General features: G+C 58.4%; 1 protein-coding gene across 1 annotated transcript; it reads left to right on the top strand.

Moving 5' to 3' along the window:
- The first annotated feature begins 5,651 nt into the window (after window positions 1–5,651).
- On the top strand, window positions 5,652–8,816 carry SHISA4 (shisa family member 4). Its single transcript, XM_021682472.2, has 5 exons — window positions 5,652–5,780; window positions 6,065–6,236; window positions 7,036–7,169; window positions 7,957–8,124; window positions 8,349–8,816. The coding sequence occupies exons 1-5, from the start codon at window positions 5,708–5,710 to the stop codon at window positions 8,393–8,395; spliced, it is 594 nt and encodes a 197-aa protein (XP_021538147.1). The 5' UTR covers window positions 5,652–5,707; the 3' UTR covers window positions 8,396–8,816.
- Window positions 8,817–12,646: the final 3,830 nt, after the last annotated feature.

The following is a 12,646-nucleotide window of genomic DNA, read 5'->3' as shown; positions in this document are numbered from 1 at the left end:
AATACCTACCTCAGAGTTGTAGTTAGAATTAAAGATGACTTCATTGAAGCACTTCAAACGGGAGAGAGTGCTTCTCTCTGTGTCTCCCCCGCCCTCCAGTAGCTGGGAGCTATGTTTGGCTCCGTCTCCCTGACTCACTGGATTAGAATGATTCAGTTCGGCTTCACAGATGCTGCTGCTAAATTAGGGTCTCAGGGAGCCTTCAGGAGGCCAGCTCTGTGAGGAAGCACTGCAGAACTGCCATCCTGCCTGGGAACAGGATAGAAACAGGTGGTGGCTACAGCTCCTGCCTTCCACCTGCTAAGCAGTCTTTCTGTGAGGATCTGCATGATATTATAAGTTACCGATGTATTGACTTGCTTCCCCTAGGTTTTTTCCCCTCTACTTAGTCCAAGAACATAGCCAAATTCTTTGCGTTTCCTTGCCTTAGTTGCTTTTGCAGGGTGGAAAGCAGAGCATGCTTCTGAAGCCTCTAAAAGCTTGAGTGCACTGAGACAAGGCTCAGGGTCACAGAGGAAGGAGGGGAGGGGGTCCCAGAAGACAAGAAGGAGCAGAAGTCCATGGGGCCTGAATGGCGGGGACCCTGCCCGGATCCTGGATGGGAGGACTTCTAAGGAAGGGACTGCACGGAGTCCCTGGGGAGGCAGGCTGCTGGGTGCCGGGCTCTGGAGAACAGTGTCTGTGCCTGTGGCACCCAGGCCGGGACTGCTGTACTTGCCAGCCCCTGGATGGCAGAGGACGAGGCCTGCAGGGCCCACCCTCAATACTTTGCATTGTGTGAGATCCCAGGACCTTTTCATGATCCCAGAAGGGGGACAGATCACTCCCCACCACCCGGCAGGGTAGAGACTTGGTCTGATCTAACTGGATGGAAAGAAAAGCAATGTGGCGTTTCTTTTACACCTGGTTTTGTGATTGCGGATCCACACCTGATCTCCTATCCTTCACTGGCTTGGCTCCCTTGCCTCATCCCTGACTCACGGAGCTTTGCTAGCAAGAGCACAGAAATATATGTAGAGGCAAGAGGGTTGGAGCTCTGCTTGTGACCTGTTATGTGACCCCGAGTAAATTCTTTTTCCATTGAACAGGGAGAGAGAATGGGCCAGAGGGCCTCTGCCAGCTGACTTGAGGATTCTACTGGGTTTGGCTGAACTAGAGTCCATTACAAAGAGGAAGCCCAGCCCAGAGGGATTAGGTGGCTTCTCCAAGTCTGCAGAGCCAGTAAGAGACAGGGCGGGACTCATGCTCTGGTTAGGGGTTCAGAGCATGAATTCCGGAGCCAGACTGCTAGGGTTCGAATCCTGGCTCTGCCATCTAGCAGCTGGATGACTTTGGGCAAGCTACTTAAATTACCTGTACGTCCATCTCCTCATCCACAGAACAGGTGTAATATTAGTATCTGCATCAGGGACTCATTTTGAGGATTAAAGTCAACATGATACTAAGCCCTGTGGAGTGCTGCCTTATAGTTGGCAGTAATGGCGCCATTAGTCTAATTCCAAGCCCAAAGCACCTCTCACTACCCAAACTTGTTCTTGTAGAGCCTGTCACACAGCAAAGGCCCTGTGCCTCTGTCAGTCCAACAGTTCCCCCTCTGTGCCCCTGAATAACAGGGCTGGGCTGAAAACAGGACCCAGGGTGGAAAGGACCAGCTGAGGCCCATGTCCCCAGACCCTTCAGAGAGGGAGTGGGGATAAACGAGAGAGCTGTAAACAGAACCGTCTTCCTTCCTTACTCTCTGATCCCAAAATAACATTTGTCTGCCCCCACCCTACCCAGCTGGCAGAGGTGCAGTCTGAGTAAGGTGCCATTTAAAGATAACCTGGCCCTCCCCGTCTGCCCCACTGGTTGGGCCGGGCTCCTGAGGCGAGCACTGGCTGCCTGTGACTGGCACTGCTCCCACAGCCCCCCCAGGGCAGGCTGATCCCAGATGCCACCCAAACCAGCCCAGCTAACCCCTCCTTTCCTGAGGCCCAGGCTGTGCAAGTACTGCCCAGGCTGCCCTGGGCCTCTGCAAAGAAGCAGCAGCCTGGCATTCTGGGGCAGGTAATCCTGCAAAGGCATTGCTAGAAGAGTGCTCCTTCCTACCAGTAGCTGGGCCCACGGTGAGGCTGATCCCCACTGTCCTTCACCCACCTCCAGACCCCTCCCATCAAGAGGACAAACTCGAGAGTCATAGTCTTTCATTTGCACTGAGAAAGAATAAAGCTAGACACCAGGGAAGACCTTATGTGCAAGAGAGATGTTTGTTTACTTCGGGACAGTGGGAGCCAGGAGATCTGGTTCCTTCAGTCCCCAGCTAAGCCATGAGAGCTTGGCCAAGTTTCTGGGGCTCTCCTGGGGCTTGCTCTCCCCAGCCCTGGGTTGCAAGGAAGAATCAGTGTGTCTTTGACACCCTGGAGTGGGTGTAATGAGATTAAATCAATGAGGAAAGGTCTCAGGGCCCTCGGGAAGAAAGGAATGAGTAATTATCTATCTGCAGGAGGTGACTGTGCCAGAGGACAGCTGGGAGGAGGAGGACTGGAGAAAGCATGGGACTAACCTGGAGGCAAGTAGGGGAGAGGAATGGAGCTCCCCTTATCTCACAATGGCCCAGAATCCCCCTGAGCCAGACAGCTGGGTGGGGCAGGAGCCTCTGGAATGGAGGCTCCAGGGCCCTGGTCCTGGGAAGGCAGGAAGGCCCTGGAAGAGCCCAGGCCTACTCAGTCAGCTCTGATTTGAAGAGGAGCAAGAAGGGGGCGGGGAGGAGCCCTGGGCTGGTCATTCAGCCCAGCAGTGAGATGACTCAGCAGCTCGCTCACTCGGGTACCATAGCCCCAGGCAAAGCCCAAACTGGGTCACAGGCTTGGTCCTAGCCCCTCCTCTCTGCCCGGCTTCCACTGCCCTTCCCCACCCTAAATATCCCGCTATCTTCCCACATAGGAGTGGGGAGACTTCTGCTGGGGATAAGGGCTGGGTATCAAAGTTTCCCCAAGTATGCGTTCTGTATGCCAAGCATAGCGTGGAACATTTTAGACATATTACGGGAGAGGCAGGCCGTGGACTGCAAGGGCCTGGACTTAGAAGTCACAGAAGCCCACCTCCAAATCCCAGCTGGGTAAGCCGGGAAAATTCGCTTCCAACCCCTGTACGATGGGACAAATTCATTTGCAGTGTTAGCTGCTAGCATTACTATTATCCTATTCCAGGCCCCCCTGGGGAGAGCCTGCTACTGGCAAAGTTCATATTTTGTCTCATCTGATCACAGATTAATTACTGTCTGCCTCTCCTTTTCCAGAAAAGTGCCTCTGCCCCTCACTGGGGCCCAGGAGACAGGCTTGGTAAGGGGAAGAGGCTCCTGTGTGCCCTGAGCGAACGAGGTACAGTGAAGCCCCTTCAGGCCTAAACATTTGGACAAACCCCTTCTCAGGTGCCCCAGTCCCTCCCCATTGCTCCCACCCAGCCTCTTCCCACTCCTGCCCAGTTCCATGGCCTCTATCAGGACTCAGGTCCATTATTGTGACAGAGCTAGCCTCAGCCCTCCATCTCCAGGCTCTCCCAATCCTGCCAGTTCTCCCCCCTGGCCCGCCCCCCCGCCCTTCCCCACCCTCTGTCCCAGTCTCAACACTCCTATCCTGTGGACTGAAGAGTTTCCCTAGAATTTTAGTTAGAAAATCACTGATGGTGGGAGAACTCGGTGTCATGGTCAGCTGGAAGCCTCAACAAGGGCAAGATTTGAGGAGGACCAGTTGGAGAAGAAACGAAAAAAGGAGAAAAGCAGGAAAGTAGCTAGAAAAGGATGAATTTCAGGAAGCATGTGGCTTGGCTTTGTTTGTTCTTGTTTTGTTTTGTTTTACCAGGAGAGACTTGAGATTTCGGTTTTGCTCTGGGGAAAGAAGCTGATAAGAAAGGATAAACTAAGGACACTGAAGAGAAGAGATAATGCGGAGAGATCAGATGAGGTCTAGAGTACACGTGGGAGGAACAGCCTTGGACAGGAAGAGAGACAACCCTCCCTCTGAACGTCATTCAACCTACAAGAATTACCTACGGCAACGGCTGGGTGACAGCAGTGAATACAATGACCACATGGTCCCGCACTCATGGAGCTTGGGCACTAGGAAAGAAGACAGGGATGGCAAAGGGCACACTGTCCAGGGGGTGGGGAAGTGTGAGACGTTTCTCTTCATCCCTCTGCTGCTGTGTTTGTGACTAGGCCTGCACGGGGACATATAATCACTTGCCCCCCATCAGACTACCAGCAATTTCCTGGGGCAGGAACTAATGCTTTCCTTACCCAGCTCTCAGGTTGGGAGTGCTAGCAACCACAGGGGCCCAAGACAGGGCAGCTCCTCTTCTGGCTGCCCTTCCCTAACTTATTTAGATTCTACTGGACCTTCCCTGCCCTGCCCTGGTGCCCTCACCTCCGAACACCAGAGAGACTCACTATCCACGCCCTCTGCTGTTGGGGAGGGGGAATCCACCTGGATTTAGAAGACTTGGGCCCTGCTGTTGTTGCCTCTGCCATTTACGGGCTGTATTATCTCTGGCAAGTCCTACAACTCCCTTGAGTCCTAGTTTGTCCATCTGTATAATAGGATTGATGAGAACACCTGTCAACTTCTGAGCTCCCGGAGTTGTGGAGACCCTCCAATGAGGTACATGTCAACGTGCTTTGTAAAGGACCGCACCATGGCCACAGCTTGAGGCAGGCTTTTGATTTGGTCCCTGGAGTGATAGGCAGTTCCTGGTCAGGGTAGCCCAGGTAGCAGGGAGCACAGTCACTCACAGTATAAATTTGTAGGGGGATTAATTGGCTCCCCCCCCCCAAAAAAAAACACGGTCTCCACTGTAATTAACTCTTGCCCTCCCTATGCTCCCCTAGCCAGTGCAGTATTCTGCAGGACCGCTTTGTGAAAAGGGGGTTTTTGAAGAGTGTCTAGCTGGATGGGCTCCAGGCGGCAGCCTATCAATCCCGACTGATGAGGCCACAGGCTGGTGCATGCCAGCGCTGTCCACTCAGAGGGGGAAGGGGCCATCTCGGGGAGCCAGTGCAGCTGGCAGAGCCCAGGCCCTTGGGGACAAAGCGGCTCTGAGCCGCCTCTCAATGGGTGCCTGTGTTCTGGGAGTGGGGGCGGGGTGCCCTCAGCCTCTTTTCCCTCTTCTCCCGCCACCCCCCACCCGCCCTTCCTGCTCCCCGCAGGACGTCCTGGGCTGGACACTGGGGCAGAGGAGGTCCTGCACAGGGGAAGGTCGGGCCCTGCCCCTCTAGGGTTGGCCCATGTGCCTGGGCACTCGGAGATGGCACCAGGATCAGGGCTTCTGGGGTCCGGGATACTGATTGGGCCCAGGCCGAGGGCGGGCCCAGGGCACGGCCAGGCCTCCCCGGCTGCAGAGTCCGGCGGCCTGCTGTGGCCATGGTGGCTCGAGCGGGAGGAGCCACCGTGGAGCCGGGGGCGGGGGCGCAGGACAGTACCGGGCTGGGTGAGGGGGTGGGGAAGAGTGAGCCCGGGCTGGGTGGGCGTCGCCGGTGGGTGGCCGCCTGGGCCGGGCGCGGAGCGAGGGGGGCAGGGTTACCGCGGCCCGGGCCTTAGTCCCGCCCTCGCAGGAGGCGGGAGAGGAAACCGAGCCTAGCGGCGGGCTGGGCCCCGCAGCAGCTCCCGCCGGCCGGCTTCGTCCTGCGCTCCCCGCTCCAGGCGGCCGGTCTCGGCCGCGCCCAAGCCCCGCCATGCGGCCCCCGGGGCTCTGCGGGGCCGCGCCGCTTGCCGCGGCCGCTCTCCTGGTGCTGGGGGCTCCCCTGGGTAAGGGGGTGGGCGCGGGGCTCCCCTGGGTGCTGCCGGTCCGCAGGGAGCGGGAGGAGACCCGGCCGGGAGGCTGGGCCATGGAAGCTGACCCGGGGCGCGGGGGTCAGCCCCGGAGGGAGGCCGCTGAGGCTCAGGGGCGGAGCCCCTCAGGGTGGTGACGAGGGTCAGCTCCCGCGTCCCGGGAGCCGGCGGGCTGGGAGCCTCGGGGAGCGGGGCTAAGGGCGGACGGGAAGCTGGCCTGGTGGCCATGCGCCCCCACCCCCTCCCCACCCCGCCCGCAGCGCTGGCCCGCGAGGACTGCCTGTGGTACCTGGACCGGAACGGCTCCTGGCATCCAGGCTTCAACTGCGAGTTCTTCACCTTCTGCTGCGGGACCTGCTACCAGCGCTACTGCTGCAGAGACCTGACCTTGCTCATCACCGAGAGGCAGCAGAAGCACTGCCTGGCCTTCAGGTGGGCCCCCGCCTCCACCCACGCCCCCTCCATCCTCCTCTCAGGAGGCCTGCCCGGGCCTCCCCTCCTCCGTGTCTCCCTCCTGCCCCTCTCCATGTCCACCTCCACAGCCTTAGCCCAGACCTAGCACTCAGCTTGGTGACGAAGTGGGTGTTGGTGCAGGGGCCGGGAAGGTCCAGGAAGGGCGTATTAACGGTCTTGCGCTCGGTGGTGGGTAGGGTGGGTACAGGGTGCAGCTTTGTGGAAGAAGCTCTGGCAAAAAGGCAGGGGACTTGGGTTTGATTCCCAGGTCCACGTCTCCGTAGCTGTGTCATTGTGGGGAAGACTCATCCTCACATGGGTCATTATTTCCAATTCATAAAATGAGGCGGTTGCCGGAATTAGTGGTTTCAAACTTCTTTTTGAAAGGGACTGCTAATACATAAAAGGTGTTAAGGAGACAGCATGATTGGGGGGTTGGAAGAAAAGGGCTCTAGGTTATTTCTAAGGTGCCTTTCAGTGCTAACATGTTCAAAGTCTAATCAATTAAGTTGTAGATGTAGGAGCGATGCAGTGGGGAGCGCACTACAAATCCCGGCACGCCTCACACTAGCCAGCCAGGCAGCACGGTCTTCTGGGAAGTGGAGGTCCCCTAAGATCTCCTCCACAGGGTCGGGGCAGAGCCCCTCAAGGAACCCCAAATCTCAGCTTGCTGTGGCCCCCTGCTGGCCAGGAGTTGGAGCACAGTTTTATGGCCACCATAATGAGGAGTCCCTCCTACGAGTGCTGGAAGGTGAGGGGACCTGTTCTTTGTCTCAAGTCCCAAGACCATAGCAGGCATCGCCTCGGCCGTGATCCTCTTCGTGGCGGTGGTGGCCACCACCATCTGCTGCTTCCTGTGCTCCTGCTGCTACCTGTACCGCCGGCGCCAGCATCTGCAGAGCCCCTTCGAAGGTACGGGCGGTCCTGGGCACGGGGGGCACGGGCGCTGGGCACCAGACAGTTCCAGGACGTGCGCCCTGTGTGGTAGCGAGTGCCGCTGTGTACACACACCTGCCAGCCTGCAACCACAGAGACGAGAACGTGCGGGGCCGTGTGTGAACAGCGGGCGTGAGTATGCGGGCGGACATGCGTGCATGTGAACGTGCAGATGTGCGCGGCCGGCCGTCTGTCAACAGTGGTGTGGTGCAGCGGGTACGTGCATGCACGGGACTCTTGGAAAGGACACGGGGGGGTCTGTAGTGGTGAGCATTAATTGCACGTACTCTAGTCTACAGTGGACTGTGTGCCTGAGTGTTGGCATGTGACCGAGTGTATGCCCAACCCTGAGGGGCGTGGGCACGGTGTCGCTGCACGGGGGATCAGTGTGGGAGGAAAAGGCTGAGGGCAGACCCCCTGAGAGGCAGCTCTGCTAGATTAGAAGATACCAGACCCTGGAGCTGCCCTGTCCTTGCCTAAGTGGGACATTTCCCAAGCTGTGTTCTCTGGCTCGTGAGGCTTCTGAAACCTGCTGAGGGGAGCAAACCTGCTAAACACAGACTGACCCGCTGGGACCACGTGCACAGCTCCCCGCTCAGCTCTGCCAAGCAATGTCGGGGAGGCAAACGCAGCAGGTGGCCAGCTTGGAGCCCCCAAAACAGACAGCAGGGGCCCGGGGGGGCTTACCTTGGTTTCAGGGCAGGAGGTGGCGGCTTCACCATGGAGGTGGAGTTCTGAATGCTGATCCTTGTCCCCCACCTAGGCCAGGAGATTCCAATGACAGGCATCCCAGTGCAGCCAGTGTACCCATACCCCCAGGACCCCAAAGCTGGCCCCGCACCCCCACAGCCTGGCTACATGTACCCTCCTAGTGGTCCTGCTCCCCAGTATCCACTCTACCCAGCTGGGCCCCCTATCTACAACCCTGCAGGTAAGTGAGCGATCTGGAGCCCCTTGCTCCTGCCTGCCGCCCACCTCCGTGCTGGAACCTCCCCTACCCCTTTCTCACCCTGAGTCCCTCTCCCAGACTTCTGCCTCAGCTGGAAACATCCAGACTACCTCTTCCCCATGGATCCTTTAAGCCTCTGGAATTGGGGGTCACTTCCCATCCTCCTGTGCCACCCCTGACCCTTACCCTGTCTGCTTGGCTTTCAGCTCCTCCCCCCTATATGCCACCACAGCCCTCCTACCCAGGAGCCTGAGGAACCAGCTGTGTCTCTGCTGCCCCTTCAGTGATGCCCCTCTCCTGTATCTGCATCTGGCCCTGGGGGTGGGCAAGGGTCCTCTACTCAGCAGGCCCCAGACCAAGCCAAGCCCTGGGTCCTACTGGTGATGGAGCCCCAGGGATGTAGACCAGGAGCTGAGCTGGAACTTGGCCGTGAATGAGGGGTGGGTGGGGAGGGCTTGGGGTCAGTGGACTATTTTTACGTGGGACAAGAGAAGGACATGAAAGCCTGGGTCAAAGCCCCTGCTTTCTCAGAGTCCCGCGACTTCCAAGATCCCAGCCAGGAACGCTGGGGCCCGCCCTGTTTGCTCACTGTGGGCTCCATCAGTAGTGGGCGGAAGCCTTGCTCCCGGCTGCCACACCGGCCAGGGCTCCAACTGCTGGATTAAAGCTGTAAAGCTGTAACTCATGTCGGTTGCCTCATTGGGCCCATCCACACCTTCCAGGAGCTCTGCCTTCAGCTGGGCCCTGAGGGCTGCCAGTGCCACATCCTCCCAGCCGGCAAGGCACCCTCCCCCGCTTCCGTAAGCAGAACCACCTCAGGCTGAGGGCCCCTTGAGCTGGTTCCCAAAGCCAGTGAGGTGGATTTTGCCACAGCTGGGAAGAGGATGCTCATTTGCGTTACAGACGTTCTGCACTAGGGGTCAGGCCCCTGTGACATAAAAGGCACTGCAAATTTTTACAAAGGCACCTTCCCCTTTTCGGGGACACTTAGCTTCACGGGTGGGTTCCGACACTGGCTGACCTTGGGCGTGTCTCTGAACCCAGTTTTCTCAGCTATCCCATGGAGATAATGCCTCAGGGCTGTCATGTGGGTGAAATATGAAATGAAACTGTGACCCCTGTCCGTCCTTCCTGATCAGAGAGGTTCTAGGAGCCAAGCGGAGAGACTGGGCCACCCAAGAGGTTGGTGCAAGGTGTTGCTGTCAGCTGCCTTGGGTCATCAGGGGACCCTAAGACCTTAGGCCCCTGCTGAGCCAGGCAGACACCCTCCACCCTTGGAGATGCCTATGCACCAAGCTCTACCCTCACCTTTGCCTTGTTCCCTGAGGACCTGGGTCCTTGTGCTCTCAGGACTTCTCTGGTGACAGATGTAGGGAAAGAAGTTTTATAGTTTTTAATTCAAGTGGGAAAAGTGCCATCCTGGCTTGGCAACACCACCACCAACCAACGGTCTCCTTTCCCCAACAACCATATGCTCAGCCCCTCCTTCCCTCACCCAAGGTCCTCCAGCCCTGCAGCCTTGTCTTCCAGCTGGGTTCTGCATATGGCCCCTGTGCTAACCATGCCCTCTGGCACCCATATACTGTCAGGGAGGCTCTTGTCACAGGCTGGAGCAGGGGAGCTCCTAGGCCAGGGTCAGAAACCACTATGGGCAGAACCTCTGTCCATGGATTCACAGCTTCCCCCCTTCCTAATGAAATTTTTAGGGGGGCCTGAGAGTCTGCCCCTGGACCTGACCAGAGAGGGAAGGCTAATGCTGGGGTGAGGGGCAGGGGGGGGAAAGAGCTGGGGCCACAGCTGCAGATCCACCTTCTCTCTGAGGGTGGGGGCAAGAGGCGGGAGCTGGGGTCACAGTGTCCTGGCTTCTAGTCTGCAAATTCTGCCTTCATTCACACTTCAGGAGAGAGGGTCACCAGCTCATCTCAAGGTTTGGAACCACCAGTCAGTCTCGCTCGCTTGCTTTCCTTCTCCCCCTCTCTCGAAGCTGAGAGGGGGAGGAGGTTGGTAGGATAAGGTTTGAGTTTCCCTAAGGAAAGAGGTGTAAATGAATGCATGGCCATGCCCGGCTGAATTAATTATCCTTAAATCCACAATCTGGGGCCAATTAAAAATTGCTTTGTTGACTGGGGTGGAAGGCAGGTTTATCCCAGTCATAGCTGCCTCCCAGAAGGTGGAGTCTCCCCTCCCCAACATTTCCAATTAACTCTGCAAAGCACTGAGAATTCTAAAGAAAAGGGGGAAACTACAAGGGAGTGGGGCATTTCACATGCCCCGAGCAGAGAGAAGGCCCCTCTCACATCCTCTAGCTCTATAAATAGGGCAATCCCGCTGAATCTCTCGCAAAGCTCTCCATCTATGACCCCATCTTATCTGCTTACCACCAGGGGAACGGCCAGCAGGAGAACAGAGCTGTAGCTGCCCCTCCCCATCATCTTCAGCAGCTAGCACCCCTGAAAACCAGGCAGGCACCCTACAAATGGGAAGATACAGGGTGGGAGGAGCAGTGACCCTCAAGGATTTATACTCAAGTGGTGTAAATGGGGTCCTGCTGAGCTGCGAGGGCACATCGAGGACCGGAAGGGGAGGTCTGGGAGGCACAGATGGAGAGCAGCACTCCACACAAAAGCAGGGCACCTCTTTCTTGGGCGCCTGCTCAGGCAGGGGAGGGGGAGACCGCTCAAAGGGTGAGGGCAGGGGTTCAGATGCAGGGAGAGAGCTGGAGCAGAGGTGAATGGGGATACAAAGGGGCCCCAAGAAAGGAAAGGGGAGCACTGTGGGGGGAGAGGAATAGAATGGAGGCAGCTGGGACAGCTGACACTTCAGGCAAGGAGTGAGGGAGGGTAGGTGGGATAAAGGAAGAGTTAGAGGCCTGGAGAAGGCGCACTGGCCAGGCAGAGCAGGTAGAGCACAGGGCAAGGGGGTGGGAGTGAGACATCACCAGGCTGGACTCCCAGGCCAGTGGCCTGGCCCCCACACCACAGGAAGGCTAAAGCGGTAGCTGGGCCCCAGGCTTGAGACCAGCCTGCAGAGGGGTGGGGGGCACATGGTACAACAGGCTTGGTCGTCCTGGTGGTCCGGAAGCCACTCTCAGTGGGTGACCGGCGTCCAGATCTTTGCTTCTTAAAGAAGGCCGTGTGAGTGGCCATGGTCCCAACTCACAGCACCTGCGACTGAGCCCCTCGCTCACTGGCTTCCTGCGACAGGAAGTGGGGCGGGGAGGCGCCCGCCATCCCGCCCATGGCCAGCGCCACAGCCTCGGTCCTGCCTAGCCCGGGGTCCCCCAAGGCCTGCGGGGGCGGGGCCCGCAGGTGAGAAGCCAGTGCAACACTGGGTGGCGGCGGGCCCCAAAAGACGCCCTCCGTTGCGGGAACGGGAGGCCCAGGATGTGGCCCCTGGAAACGAAAGGGGCCAGCCAGGGTGAGGCGGCTCGGAGGGCCTGCCGGGGCAGGGTTGGCTGGGGGGGGGGGACGGACCCCCTTGGCCCAGGTCGGTAGGGTGCAGTCGGCGGCGAGAGACGTAGTTTGAATACCTATGCATCAACTTGTTCAAGTCATTTGCTGCTTTTGAATCTCATTTTCTCCCCTGTAAAAGGCGGGTGCGGACGAAGATAGATCCTTTCCGGCTCATGCACCTTGGGTTTCAGGAAGGGAAACCGGGCAGACGGGCGCCTGCGGAGGCCGATGGGGCAGGTGGGCGGCTGTGGGTGCACTACTCCGCAGAAACGCGGCTCCGCGAGTGTGGCCCGTTTCCCACATTCGGCCGACCCCTGAGCACACGCGGCCGCTCGATGCCTGGCGCTCCCCCCCCCCGCCCCTCCCAGGCGGCGGGAAGGCGCCCCCCAGACCCGGCGCTGCGTCCCATCTGCCCACCTTCCCTGGCCCCCAGCGCAGCTCCGGCGCGCTCCTGGCGCGGCGGGAGAACCCGGGACGTGGCCTGCCCGCAGGTGGCGCTGCGCTCCCGCATCAGGTTCTAAGGCACCAGAGGAAGGATGACCTCATCAGCCCCCAACCCCCGAGGACTGTGTGCGTGTGCGTGTGCGTGTGGTCTGGCTATTGGAGATCCGTCGTTTGGGTTTGGTTAGGCTTTCAGTGTTTTCCTGAGGCACCATTATGAGTCTCAGTTCAGGAAGGGGAGGAGAGGGACCTCTCATCAGAAGTGACTCTAAGAGCGGGAGATCTATCTGAGCTCTCTTTTTATTAGCTGTGTGATCATGGACTTGTAGGTTAATCTCTCTGGGCTGAACTTTATCTGCAAAATGGAAACCTCCAGAATTGAGAGAGCACCTGAAGCGACCTGCAGCATCTTGCCAAGGCCTGGCAACCACAGACACAGGGTAAATGGAAGCACTGGTTGCACTCAGCTCCAGCTAACACCCTTTGAGGTCCAGGAGGCAACAGGTGTCTGCCCCACGCCCCCACCCCCACCCCGGGCCTAGCCCTTGTTTTGGTTTTGGGGGCAGACAGGCAAGTGGGTAGAGGGGAAGGGGCGCAGAGTGTCCCCTGGG

The sequence above is a fragment of the Neomonachus schauinslandi genome, chromosome 6 (assembly GCF_002201575.2).
Source record: "Neomonachus schauinslandi chromosome 6, ASM220157v2, whole genome shotgun sequence".
Lineage (NCBI taxonomy): Eukaryota > Metazoa > Chordata > Mammalia > Carnivora > Phocidae > Neomonachus > Neomonachus schauinslandi.
This window is presented reverse-complemented; position numbering and strand designations above follow the sequence as displayed.